The 13156-nt window shown below is 38.4% G+C and overlaps 1 protein-coding gene across 1 annotated transcript in view; it reads left to right on the top strand.

Annotated features, from left to right (window-relative positions):
- Positions 1 to 13156, top strand: part of KCNH5 (potassium voltage-gated channel subfamily H member 5) — a 323612-nt gene that overhangs the window by 77111 nt on the left and 233345 nt on the right. The window contains exon 7 of the mRNA XM_060166885.1: positions 9530 to 9956. Coding sequence (XP_060022868.1) covers positions 9530 to 9956 — 427 coding nt within the window. The remainder of the gene's footprint in view (positions 1 to 9529; positions 9957 to 13156) is intronic.

Raw genomic sequence — 13156 nt, forward strand, 5'->3', positions numbered from 1 at the left:
ATCTTTATATTGGAATTTTTCATCTTTAGGAAGTTTGTTTATTAGACATTGTGGATAAAGGGTTAACAAAACTATTTCTCCTTCTGCATTGACAGATTTTACCTTTGATCAACTGTCTTCCTCTGTTCTCTCAGGGACTGATGAAGGAAATATGCTATCTATGTTTCTAGACTGTATTACTTGTATTTAAAAAAGATCTCTGATTTGTAAATTACATCTGGACTATGAAGAACTTTTAATGAGCTGTAAATAACCTGATAAGGATACCACAGCCTAAGGGTTCCCTGATTGATACAACTCCAAGCATATCCCTTGTGGAATTCTGAAAGCTATACCTGTGTTGTTATTATAGGTGCTGGGTTAGGTGACATTTAAGCCTAGACCTGAAAGATGAGTAGGATTAACTAGGCAAAAGGAGTAGTTAGCGGGTTAGGGAGAGTGTTTTTAAAGTTCACTTTTGGAGACCCCACCAGGTGAGAGAGAATATAAAAATTTTGAAGAAAGGAAAGACATTTTCTATAACTGGAGTACAGAGAGCAGAAGACAGAGATGCACAAGGGAGACTGGAAAAGTAGGCAGGGGCAGGTTGTGTTAAGGAGTTTGGATTATTGTAAAGGTGGCAGCAAGTTACTGAAGGTTTTAAAGCATCTCCCAACCTGGTTTGCTTGTGCATATATCATGATATTTGAAAAAAAAATCGAGACTTAGGCAATATACCTCTTTTTTGGTGCATATTTTGATCATGCTTTATATTCAGTCTGGACCAATGGATATTAATGAGAACATTTTTTTTCCATAATAAGAAGCATTTAAAATTAGTATATCATGGATATTGCTTAAAACAGATGTCTGTCTGTCTATCTATCTATCTATCTACTATCTATCTACCTATCTACTTATGCCACTGTGTATTGATAAGAATATAAATAGACTAAAACAGGTGGTATGTACAAGTTATTTAAATTGAGTTCCTCTACTGAAGCATATTAACTAATGCAGGGAGTAATTAGTATTATTTCTCCATGGATCTCTTGGTAACATGAGTAGGAGAAATGAGTTCTGAATAGGAAGGAGGCAATAGAACTTGTTATATGGGTTAGAGATGCAGATAACAATTGTAGTTTGCTACATTAGTTTTCTTTCAGTCTTTAAATTGTACTCTACAAAAGGAAATGGAAATGGACTATTTAGTCATTCATGTACAAAATCTACTTAGAATAAGACCCCAATGCTTATACAACAGAGTGGTTTCTATATAATTGCCTAATATTGTGCTACCCATGAAGATTAAATAACTATTAATTATTAATTACAATATCAGTGCTAGAGGAGTCAGAAATTATTATGAGAGATTTCTGCATTACTTAGTTTATTCTTTAATTAATGTATTCAGTTTCTTAATAAATATTTGGTGCTTACACTGTGGCAGGGAGTTCTAGAGTGTGTGCTAGGGATAAAAGAATGAACAAAACATGATATGAATACACAATCAGAAAGAGACAAATGGCACGAAGGGAACATACCTGGTCCTTTGAGATTATATAATGAAATGACCTGCTCTAGACTAAACCAAAACAGATTTTAGAACAACGGAAGCTATATGATTTTAAACTATGAGTGACTTCAAAAGATAACTCTTATATAATGTTCAGAATAGAGTGGACGGAGTCAAATGAACGCCTTAAGATTTATTAGAACACTTCCATAGGTCTAGGAGAGAGATGCTAGTAGCATGGTTTAAGATGGTGTCAGTGGCGATGAAGAAAAGTGAATAAATTGGAAAGATATTTAGGAGTTAAAGTTAATAGGGTTTTAAGATAAATTGGGTATGGGAGATATCAAAGAAAGGGGCAACATGAATACTTCTTGGTTTCTGGTTTGTGTAATCAAATGGTTAGTGCTTATATATTAGAAAAGAACCAGGGGCAATGTCTGGAATGGGAAGGTGGAGGGGAGAGTAGTAACATTTTTTTTTTTTAATGGGAGAGACATGAGATATTTAAATGTCTATGGGAAAGATGTAGTTGCAGGGGGAGTGGCTGGATTTTTGAGCAGAGGAGAGAAAGTTTAAAATATAGTGGACAGATGAATTCATAAGAAAAGTAGTAAAATTGCTAGGTAGTTAGGAGATGTTTTGAGATTGATGATAATGAATTTCTAGTGGAATCAATCTGCCCTACTGTATTACTTTCTTAAGCAGTTCTTAAACACAGCCCTGAAGAAAGCTGATAATTGAGTTAGAATTAGGGTTTTGATACAGGTTATAATGAAGAGACAGACATGCTAAGGAATTCAGGATGTATGGTGGTGTTGAAATTATAGGGCCACATAAAGAAGAAATGGAGAATGGAGGGGTTAATAGATTGGGAAAAAGCAGATCTGTCAGTAGACTGGAGATTCAATAAGGTTGAATGTTGATGTAATTGGACGGTTTAGCTCAACATAGAAGAAGATGTGGTCAGAAAACAAGATGGTTCAATTCAAGATTTCAGAGCCGGAAAACGTTTTAGATATGAGAAATTTCAGATTATGACCTCGGGAGTGGGCATCTAAGGAAAAGTGAAAAGATTGTTGGAGATGAATTGGTGGAGAAACTGCAAGGCCAGGTTTTCAGCAGGGTCATCCACATGGAAACAAGTTACGCAGCGTGAGGGCAAGCTTTAGGTGAGGTTGGATTTAAGAACTATTTAGGAGGTATATGAAGTAATAACTTGGAGTTCTTTGTTCTCATGGAATATTTACTGGCATAAATTCTTGCAAAGCAAAATAGTGACACGTTTCCCAATACAAAAGGTAAATAATATCTAACAATTGCATATTAACATTTATTTTATATGTTCATATCTTACCTATTTGGAAGAATGTCTTGTTAAAATGAGACTTCTGTATCACATACATATCTGTGTTGCCCCCATTTTAAGTCAAACAAGGATGAAATACTGTGCACATATGCTTTCCTCACATTTGTATCAGTTAGCTTTTTTCCCCACAAAACAAACTACTCCAAAACTTTATGGATAATAACAATCACCATTTATTAAACTCACTTTCCTGTGACCTGAGTGATTCTGCTGACTTTGGCTAGATTTGGCTTATCTCAACTAAGTTCACCCGTACGTCTGTGGTAGGCTGCTGAGATGGCTGGTGACTAACTGATCCCAGATGGCTCAGATGGATGTCATAGGGCTGCTCGTATGGTCTCTCATCCTCCAAAAGCCTAGTTGCCATTCTTCATGTGGCAACTTAGAATGGCCGTGGGTTCTAAGAGCGTGACTGGAGGCTGTGCTTCTTGAGGTCTAGGCTTGGAACTCGCACAGTGTCACTTACACCACATTCTGCTGGCCGAAGTAAGTCGTAAGGCCAGTCAAGACTCAAGTCAAGATGGGGAAATAGACCCTATCTTTTGATGGGAGAGGTCACATTGCCAAAGGGTATGGATGCAGGGAAGGAAATGACCCGAGCTATTTTTTTTCCAAACAATCTACTACACATCCTGTGTGTGAGAATGCTAGATGTAGGTGAAAAACCAAGCAACTGGATGTTATAAGTCTGTACTCCTGCTCTCTCACCCCCACTTAATTGTCATGTGTCCTTGGACAAGAAAGGTCTTTGATCATTCCTCTTTTGTTTATAAAGCAAGGGGGGAAGAAGGTAGGAAAGAATACTAGCTGAGTTATCTGCCTACTATCCTTAGTGATAATCAAATGAGAGAATTGATTTGTATTTTAAATGGCTTTATCATTGTAAGCCATTATTTTTATGCTGATTACATCCCACATCTCTTCAATGTGGGAATCCACAAAAATATCCTGAAGAGTTAATGACGCTGAGATATCTCCTGGATATTTTTCTTTATGCTCCTATGGCCTGAGGGGCTTTTCAAGTAAGGAAACTGGCTAGAAAGGAAGGCTGATGACTGAAAGTTCTCCATTAACCCTGCTGTGTTCTATTATGCATTTGATGTGTTTGATATTCTCTTCCAGCAGTGGAACCCCAGGGATTTGTGAGCTAAGAGCTCAGAGGTTGGGATAGAGGCAGAATGCCACTGGAGTGCAGAGGAAGGCACAGGAAGATTGGAAAGCGTGGAGTGAAATTAAGCAGAAAATGAATGAGCAGACAAAACTGGTGGAAAGCACACAATCAAGAGGTTGTTATAAAAAGGTGTTAGGACAGAAGGGAGTCATTTTATTTTGGCCTGTCAAAGTATCCAGTATTACTATATGGGTTAAATTAAAATTCCCAACAAGGGATTAAATGTATTTGAGGCGACTTCCCTGGCAGGCCAGTGGTTAGGACTTCACCTTCCAATGCATGGGGTGTGGGTTCGACCCCTGGTTGGGGAGCTAAGATCCCACATGTCTTGTGGCCAAAAAACCAAAACATAAAACAGAAGTAATATTGTAACAAGTTTAATAAAGAGTTTAAAAAATGGTCCACATCAAAAAAAAAATCTTAAAAAAATTATGTATATAAAAAAAGTATAATTTGAGGACCAATCTAAAGGTTATGAGGGTGAGTTATAAAATAAGTAAAATCTCTTATTTTAGATAGAGTTGAATATGACACCTCTTCCCCCTCCCCAAATCACATGATGCAGAAGAAATCATTAATCTGAATTATGTACCGTGGTGAAATGTTAACCTTAACAACACAACAGTGACTAATAGATTTTCCTTAACATTGTTTTGATATTTAAATAAAACATTCTTTAAAAATTACATCAATATTACATGTAGAGCTCAAGGAAGCCACTTTGACTTCTAATGACGTCTAATCCCTAAGAGTAGTTCCATTTGTATTTAAACTTTTATAAATGGAATCATGCAATATATACTCTTTTGTGTCTAGTCTCTTTTGTTCAGTATGATACTTTTTAGATTCATTCTTGTTATTTCATATAGTTCTAGTCTGTTCATGTTTATTTCTAGATAGTATTGCATTGAGTGAAGGTGCAATGATTTATCCATTCTACTGGAGATGGACATTTGGATTGTTTCAAGTTTTAAGTATTTCATCAAATTTTAGAACAAAGTCATTAACTTTGAGTTTTGATTATAGTAATTGCATTAAATTCTTTTGGATACAAAACAGTGGAGAATGAGATAGCTAAAAAAAAACTTTCCAAATAAAGCAAACACTTCTGTATTACTCATTTTGAATAACAGTTTCTGGTTTGATAAGTAGATGAAAGGGACACTGTGGACAAATTAAAAGGTGAAACTTTGGAGTTATGTTTGAGAGCAAAAAGGAGTTTGGTTTGACTGGAGTACTATTGCTTGGCAAAGGCATGGTTGGAAATGACCTGGCAGTGTGGACAGAAATGGGGTTGTGGACCTTGAAGGCCTGTAGAAATTGTGTTTAATGTCTATATGAGCCTCTGGAGGATATGCTCGATACTGTCTTTTAAGAAGATTAATATTGCAGTGATTATTGGGATAAGGACAGGAAGACTGCACAGCAGTTGGCTATTGTGGGAAATGCATGAAGAATCTGAAGGACTAGGTCCATTCCTTGCTAGCTGTGTGACTTTAGACAAGTCGTGTAACCTGTCTGAGCTTCAGTGTCCGCCTATGAACAGTGGAGATAGGAGTCCTGGTATTGTGAGAATGAAATGAGTTGGTCCATGTTAGAGAATTGCAGACTCTCTAGGGTTCTGGGGCCTCCACAGATCCCTAAGTGGGCCACTGTTGGGCCTGGGTGGGAATAAATGGGAGGCAAGGTATTTAATCTCCTTTATTCAGTCTTATAGAGACTGCCTGTATTTAAGCCAATACTGCTGGTACAAATGTGATTTGTTTATATCTAGAGCACATTATGCTCTAGATATAGTGAGGTTCAGAATGAGGTCAGATAGTGAAGTGCAAGGAGTGTGGACAAGACTGCCTATATTTGATTCTTGGCCCCTCCTCTTACCAGCTGCATGAACTTAGTCAAATTATTTAATGTTTCTAGGCTATGTTTTAGTAATGATACCTATCACATAAGATTATTAACTATGCCCCCTCCCTGCCCCACCACACACTCAATTCACCCCACCCACATTTACTTGTGTCATAAAAAGATTTTCATACATTTATTGAACGTATTGACTGCTTAACCTATTACCATATGCCATACTTTGTAATTGACACTAGGTATATTCTTCAAGGGGTTTAGAGTTTCCTGGGATACCATACATGCAAACAGAGACTTGTAATAAAGTGCTATTATGATGACTGTTGTAATAGAGATGGACAAAGAGGACATGATAATACAAAATAAGGACACCTAACTCTTACAATGAAGATGGTGGGGGAGGTAAGAAGATGTCAGGGAAATGGACATGGAGGAGAGAGTCTCTGCCATAAACTATAAGTAAGACCCCGGCCACCAAGAGAGTGGGAGGGAAGAGTGCTTTAAGTACAGGGGACAAATTGTTAATGTGGCATGAAACAGCATGGGCACTCTGGGAACTACACATAGTTGAGCATGGAAGGAGTCTAGACAGCAGGAGGAGGACTTGCTGGGAGAGATGCTGACCAGACAGGCAGATGCTAGGTCCTGAAGGGCTTTGCATGTCATAGTAGGGAGTGAATACTTGATTCTGTAGGTAATGAGCTAATACTAAAGATTTTAGACCAGAGAGGGACATGATTAGATATGTATGATGTAAAACGATAGCAGGCTGGTAGCCTCTACAGTGTGATCACATAATTAAAGGGAGTGAGAACAGAGGTAGTATGGCTGATGGAGAGGCTATTCCTGTCACACAGTGAGAAAAAACATGAAGCCATGACCAAGGCATGGCCTTGAGAATAAGAAAGAAGGGATATTTTTGAGAGATTTCTTCAGGTATATTTTGAGCACTTTGAATGCTGAGATCCTCAAGACTTGATAACCGGTTGGATGTGACAGGAAAGGGGGTGTTCAGCCCCAGGTCTGAGAGACTGGCTTCATAATGATGTTGTTCACAAGAGTAGGGACATATTACCTTTTGAACACCTATGGAATATCTAAATGGAAATGTACAGCAGGTATTTGGCTTCTGTAGCAGGAACTCATAGAAGTCAGTTGAAACATGGGCATGGAGTAAATCAACCAGGAGAGGCTGAGGGTAATCGTAATGAGAATCCTAACACATAAAAGAAGCATGGATAAGGTCAGCCCCAGAAAATGATTTTGAAAGACATGTCCGCTGGAGAGTTGGCTAACATCTAGGAGAAAGTGGTGACATAGAGCCCATGACAGAGAGAGTTTACGATACTTACCAAACATTTTGTAACATTTAAATAATATTGGACATGGCTATAGAAAATGGTGCTTTTTGATTAAGTGGAGTCCAGAGTAGGTACCCCTCAGGGTGGATCACCTCCTCTTGGAGAGATCTGCCTACATCAGAGGTCAGGGGAGTGTGTCCTCCTGTTATTTGGGCCTAATTCAGGTGGGTCCTGATTCTTTACATTCTAGTTGAGGGTTGTGACTAGTTTTTAGTTTAAATGGGGTTAAAGGTTTCCTCTCTGTTTTTTCTTCTTTTGTTTTTAGCTGTGTTTCGAAAAAAGAATTCCAGTAGAAATAATTTTCTCTGTAGTATTGTGTTGGCCAAAACGTTCGTTCGGGTTTTTGTAAGATCTTATAGAAAATCCCGAATGAACTTTTTGGCCAACCCAGTATTTAAATAGAAGTAACACAGTTCCTTTAAAAATTGGAGCTAAGTGGAAGACAACATCTACAATAACACTGTTTTTATTTTTTAATTTAACCCTTTGAGTTTTTCATGCATTTTGACTATGGGTTTCTTTAGAGCAGAAGCAAGGCACATTTGTCTTAATGTCCCCAGGGCACAACTCAGAGCCTGTCATATAGAAATCCTCAATAAAAACTTATTTTTGTCTTTCTTGTTCATGATTATGTAGTTCCTTTTTTGAGAGCTTCCAAGCTCTCCTGAATCTTCTTACCTTTCAACATCTCATTTCATTGAATTATGCCAATTCATCTTCTGAATTTTATTAATGCTACTCTTACTGTCTAAAGTTCAATATCCCTGCCTAAGAGCCAGGCCTAAGGTTATCGAGGTTGAGACAGAAAACTGTCCGGATGCTCCTGTTCCTTTTTTTGCTTCCATAAGTTCTCCTGTTTTTACTTCTCTTTGTTTTCTCTCTCTCTATTTCAAATTTTTATTTTGCAAAATTTCAAATGTATACTATCATATAGAGTATAACCAAATGTATTCCCAGCCTCTTTTCACTGTAACTTTATGATGCCATAATTGGAGTCTCATTAATGTTACATCTGTTCTACTATACCAACCAGTTCCTCCATGTTGATCAGACTTAAGTTCAGAGTAGGTTATGTTAGCTGCCTTGTCTCCTCCCTGGGATATAGAATTAGCAGTAAGGAAGTCATGGACTCTGTGAGACTTGGAGGTGATGATCAGATGAGAGGATCCTGGGTCACTGCTTTGTCTTTCTCTCATGCACCAGGAATGGCTTTACCCTCTCTACCTGGGTGGCTTATCACATGCTTCCTCAAAAAGTAACTTTGAGAACTTCACTGATTGAATAAAGTCTATGCTATGTTTCCATTTGGATAATGCTATATTTGATGTGTTTTTTTTTTTTTTTTTGTGGTACACGGGCCTCTCACTGTTGTGGCCTCTCCTGTTGCGGAGCACAGGCTCCGGACGCGCAGGCTCAGCGGCCATGGCTCACGGGCCCAGCCGCTCCGCGGCATGTGGGATCTTCCCGGACTGGGGCACGAACCCGTGTCCCCTGCATCGGCAGGCGGACTCTCAACCACTGCGCCACCAGGGAAGCCCTATATTTGATGTTTTAAGCTTCTTAACAAAATATGAATTTTCTTGCTGCCATTCCCTTAAAGTATTCTTTTCAATGACTATTGCCAGAAGATGATAGAGTTTTGTAGGTATGTTCCCATTCTAGGTTCAACTCTTCACTTTTTCACAGCTCTACAAATTTAGTGCTTATCATAACTGTGTCAGGAGGTGGTGGAAATAATGGCATTTGCTCATTCTAATATACACAGAGGTATTTCCTGTTTGCTTGACAGTAAAACTAGGATTCCTTTTTCAGAAGTTTTGCTGTTCATAGCATTTATAAAGAAATAAAATTAAATCTTTTAGAGTACAGGAAAAGTTTTGTAGGAAGAAGAAATAAAAGGTCTAAATTCATCACCCTATTTCTATACTCTGAGTATATTGCATTTGAGCTATTTTCTCCTTTGGTTTTTCTCTGTGCTATTTATACTCCACTTATGAAAATAAACTCCGTCTTCCTTACCTAATGAAAAGTGTTTTTATCTAATAATCTACAAATATCTTTTTTCCTGGTGGGAAGGAATCTGCATTTAAAAAGTTTCTTTATCACTTCAGCTTTTTGTTGTTGTTGTTGACTTAAAGTGGGAGCTGTAGTATGTGTATGTTCTTAGTATATAAATGGTGATTGAGTTCATTAAGGTGAACCACTGTATTGTTTTCCTTAGCCTTTTCTTTTCTGAAAGTGTTGTGTCATTTCTTTTTTTTTTTTTAATTCAGGGAATCAGCAGTCTCTTCAGTTCTTTAAAAGTGGTGCGTCTCTTGCGACTGGGCCGTGTTGCCAGGAAATTGGACCATTACCTAGAGTATGGAGCAGCGGTCCTTGTGCTCCTGGTGTGTGTGTTTGGACTAGTTGCTCACTGGCTGGCCTGCATATGGTACAGCATTGGGGACTATGAGGTCATCGATGAAGTCACAAACACCATCCAGATAGACAGTTGGCTCTACCAGCTGGCCTTGAGCATTGGGACTCCATATCGATACAATACCAGTGCAGGGATATGGGAAGGAGGACCCAGCAAGGATTCACTGTATGTGTCCTCTCTCTACTTTACCATGACAAGCCTTACAACCATAGGATTTGGAAACATAGCTCCTACCACAGATGTGGAAAAGATGTTTTCCGTGGCCATGATGATGGTTGGCTGTAAGTATCTTTTCTTTTCTTTTTTTAAAAAAATTATTGTTGTTGATAGTTCTCCAGGCTCCAGTCTCTGACAGGAGTAAATGAAACTACTTTGTCTTCAGAAAAATGTTTAATTCATGTCATTTACATTGGTTTAATTTTTATTCAGCCTTAGAAAATAAAAAGGCAAAATAATATATTTTACTTTTTAGAATGTTTTAGCACATGAAAAGCGGTATGAATGGACTGATACAAAAATTAGAATGGGAACTCTTTGATATAATTCTGTTCATAGCATTGTACCTGGCAGAGCTATCTCCAAAAGGAGACCAATATCTAGAAAGGCAGCATCTGGCATATTCCATAGGTTTTGTGGGCAATGCATAAAATTCTGAAAAAGTAGACAGGATCTGATATGAGATACCCTGTTTAGAAAATGTTTTATTTAATAATTAGTTTTATGTAGGCTTTTACAATTAAGACTAGGCAAAGAGTTTATAAGTCTAGTCTCCATTACAAAATTCTAGCTGGAATATATTCCGGTCTGAGGGAATGAAAGTATTAGTAAATGTAAGCTTATTCAGCAATGACAAAAGTGTCTAGGATATAGCATACAGACCTGAGTACTAAATGTCTTGATGATGATCTTGGGAGTAGAATTCTCTCTACAGGAGTGAAGGACCAAGTATTCTAAACTCAGACTGAGACTGGATGATACAGAAGATCAGAATTAAGGAAATACATACAAAAGAAAATGTTGAAAAAGGAGTTTTTTGAGGGGGACTTCATCACCATACACACCCTCACGTTGACTTTGATGATTTATCCAAGCCTAGTTCTGAGACCTAGGGTAACCTTAGGACTGGAGTTTTTTGTTTGTTTGTTTTTTGCGGTACTTGGGCCTCTCACTGTTGTGGCCTCTCCCGTTGTGGAGCACAGGCTCCGGACGCGCAGGCTCAGTGGCCATGGCTCACGGGCCCAGCCGCTCCGCGGCACGTGGGACCCTCCCAGACCGGGGCACGAACCCGTGTCCCCCGCATCCACAGGCAGAGTCCCAACCACTGCGCCACCAGGGAACCCCCACACGGGATCTTTTGTTGCGGCACGCGGGCTTTTCTAGTTGTGGTGTGCAGGCTTCTCTCTAGTTGTGGCGCATGGGCTCCAGAGCGTGTGGGCTCAGTAGTTGCAGTGCGCGGGCTTAGTTGCCCCGTGGCATGTGGGATCTTAGTTGTCCAGCGGCATGTGGCGTCTTAGTTTCCCGACCAGGGATCAAATCTGTGTCCCCTGCATTGAAGCCGGATTCTTAACCACTGGATCACCAGGGCAGTCCCAGGACTGGAGTTATGATTAGTGTTATTAGCACCTTTTAAGCCTCTGGGTCATGGTAATTGGTTTTTGGTCTAAGCCATCCTTTTTGAGATTCCACATTATAGAATTTTATATTATGACACTAATGGGAAAAATGTTAGAATCCAGGAATGTCGGCTGACTCGTGAAAGGTCAGTATCTTGGGTCTAAACAAGGTACTTTTCAGAGTTCATAATGTCTGCAGGCTATTGGTCACCAATGTTAACAGTTGTTTAGCCTTCTGTACTCCTTTGTACAGGTACAGAAACAAGAACACACAGGTTCTCTTCACTGCTTAAAAGTAACAGAGGGAGAGTGAGAATTCCAAGTGCTGTTTCCTCCAGAGGCTTTTAGGAGGAAAATGTTCTTACAAAGAGATCTTGATGATCTCTTAATTAAACTACTGCCTACACACTGAAAGTGGTAAGATGTATTGGCAAAAATGGTGCTTTATAAATCCAGAAGACAGCGTTTTGTCAGATATAGTATTTATTACTGTACTACTTTTAATATTTATGTAATGCATTTTGCCTTATACTTGAGCATAGTTAGATTAAAAAAATTATTTTGAATTACAGATTCACTGGAAGTTGTAAAGACAGTATAGTGAGGGCCTTTGTGCCCTTCCCTTAGTTTCCTCCAGTGGTTGTATCTTATATGACTCTAGTACAAGATCAACACTGGCATTGGTACCATGTGTGTATATGGTTCTGGGTTGTTTTATCACATGTGTAGATTCTGTAACCACCGTTGAAATCAAGACACAGAATTGATCCATTACCACAGAGATCTGCCTCATGTCACACTCATGGGCTTCCCCCAAGCCTCCCTAACCCTGGCAACTACTGATCTGTTCTTTATCTGTATAATTTTGTAATTTTGCAAATGCTATATAAATGGAATCATGCAAAATGTGATTTTTTGAAATTGGCCTTTTCCCCTCAGCCTAAGTCCCTTGAGATCCATCTGAGTTGTTGAGTGTATTAATAGTTTGTTCCTTCTTATTCCTGAGTAGTATTCCATGGTTTGGATATACTGCTGTTTAATCATTCATCTATTGAAGGATATTTTGATTCTTTCTAATTTTTGGCTATTACTATAAAACTTCCATGCACGTTTGTGTAGTTTTTTGTTTGGACATAAGTTTTTAGTTCTCTGGGATAAATACCCAGAAAAGAGATTTCTGGGACATATAGTGTCTATTTATTTTTTTAAAGAATTTGTCAAACTATTTTGCAGAGTAGACATACTAGTGTAGTTTGATTTTCAACAAGAGAATAACAGAAAAATAAAATCTATGTAGAGTTGAAGGACACCATTATTTACTTTGTTTCTCAGGCCCCAAAACTTGGGAATCATCCTAGTTTCCTGTTTTTCTCCTGTATTACATCTATTCATAACAAGTTTATTGGCTTTACCTTCAAAATACTCCATTCAAATCACTTCTTTAGAAATTCTACTCAATGCCACCCTCCTATAAAAAACCACCACAATGCCAATCACTCTTATTCTCTTCCCTTTAATCTTTTTCTTCATTGTATCTACCAAGACCTGAAACCATGTTTACTCTGTTTTTCTTTTCTTCAGAATGTAAGCTCCATGACACTAGGGCCTTTGTCTACCTTTTTTGCCTCTGTATACTCAACTTCTAAATAATTCTTAATGCCATACTCAATCTAAATTTGTTGTATGAATGAATGAAGTTGAATATGTCCCTGATGATTATAATAAGAATCTCCTGTCATTGAATCCACCCCAGTTAGGTCTCTGATGAATATACATGCCAGAAAAATGCACACTTTTTGAATTTTAGCCATGATTCCTTTGTGAAAGCCCTGGTGAGCTCACCTGTATTGTCTGCCTGTGGTAGTGTA

The sequence above is a fragment of the Lagenorhynchus albirostris genome, chromosome 1 (genome assembly GCF_949774975.1).
Source record: "Lagenorhynchus albirostris chromosome 1, mLagAlb1.1, whole genome shotgun sequence".
Lineage (NCBI taxonomy): Eukaryota > Metazoa > Chordata > Mammalia > Artiodactyla > Delphinidae > Lagenorhynchus > Lagenorhynchus albirostris.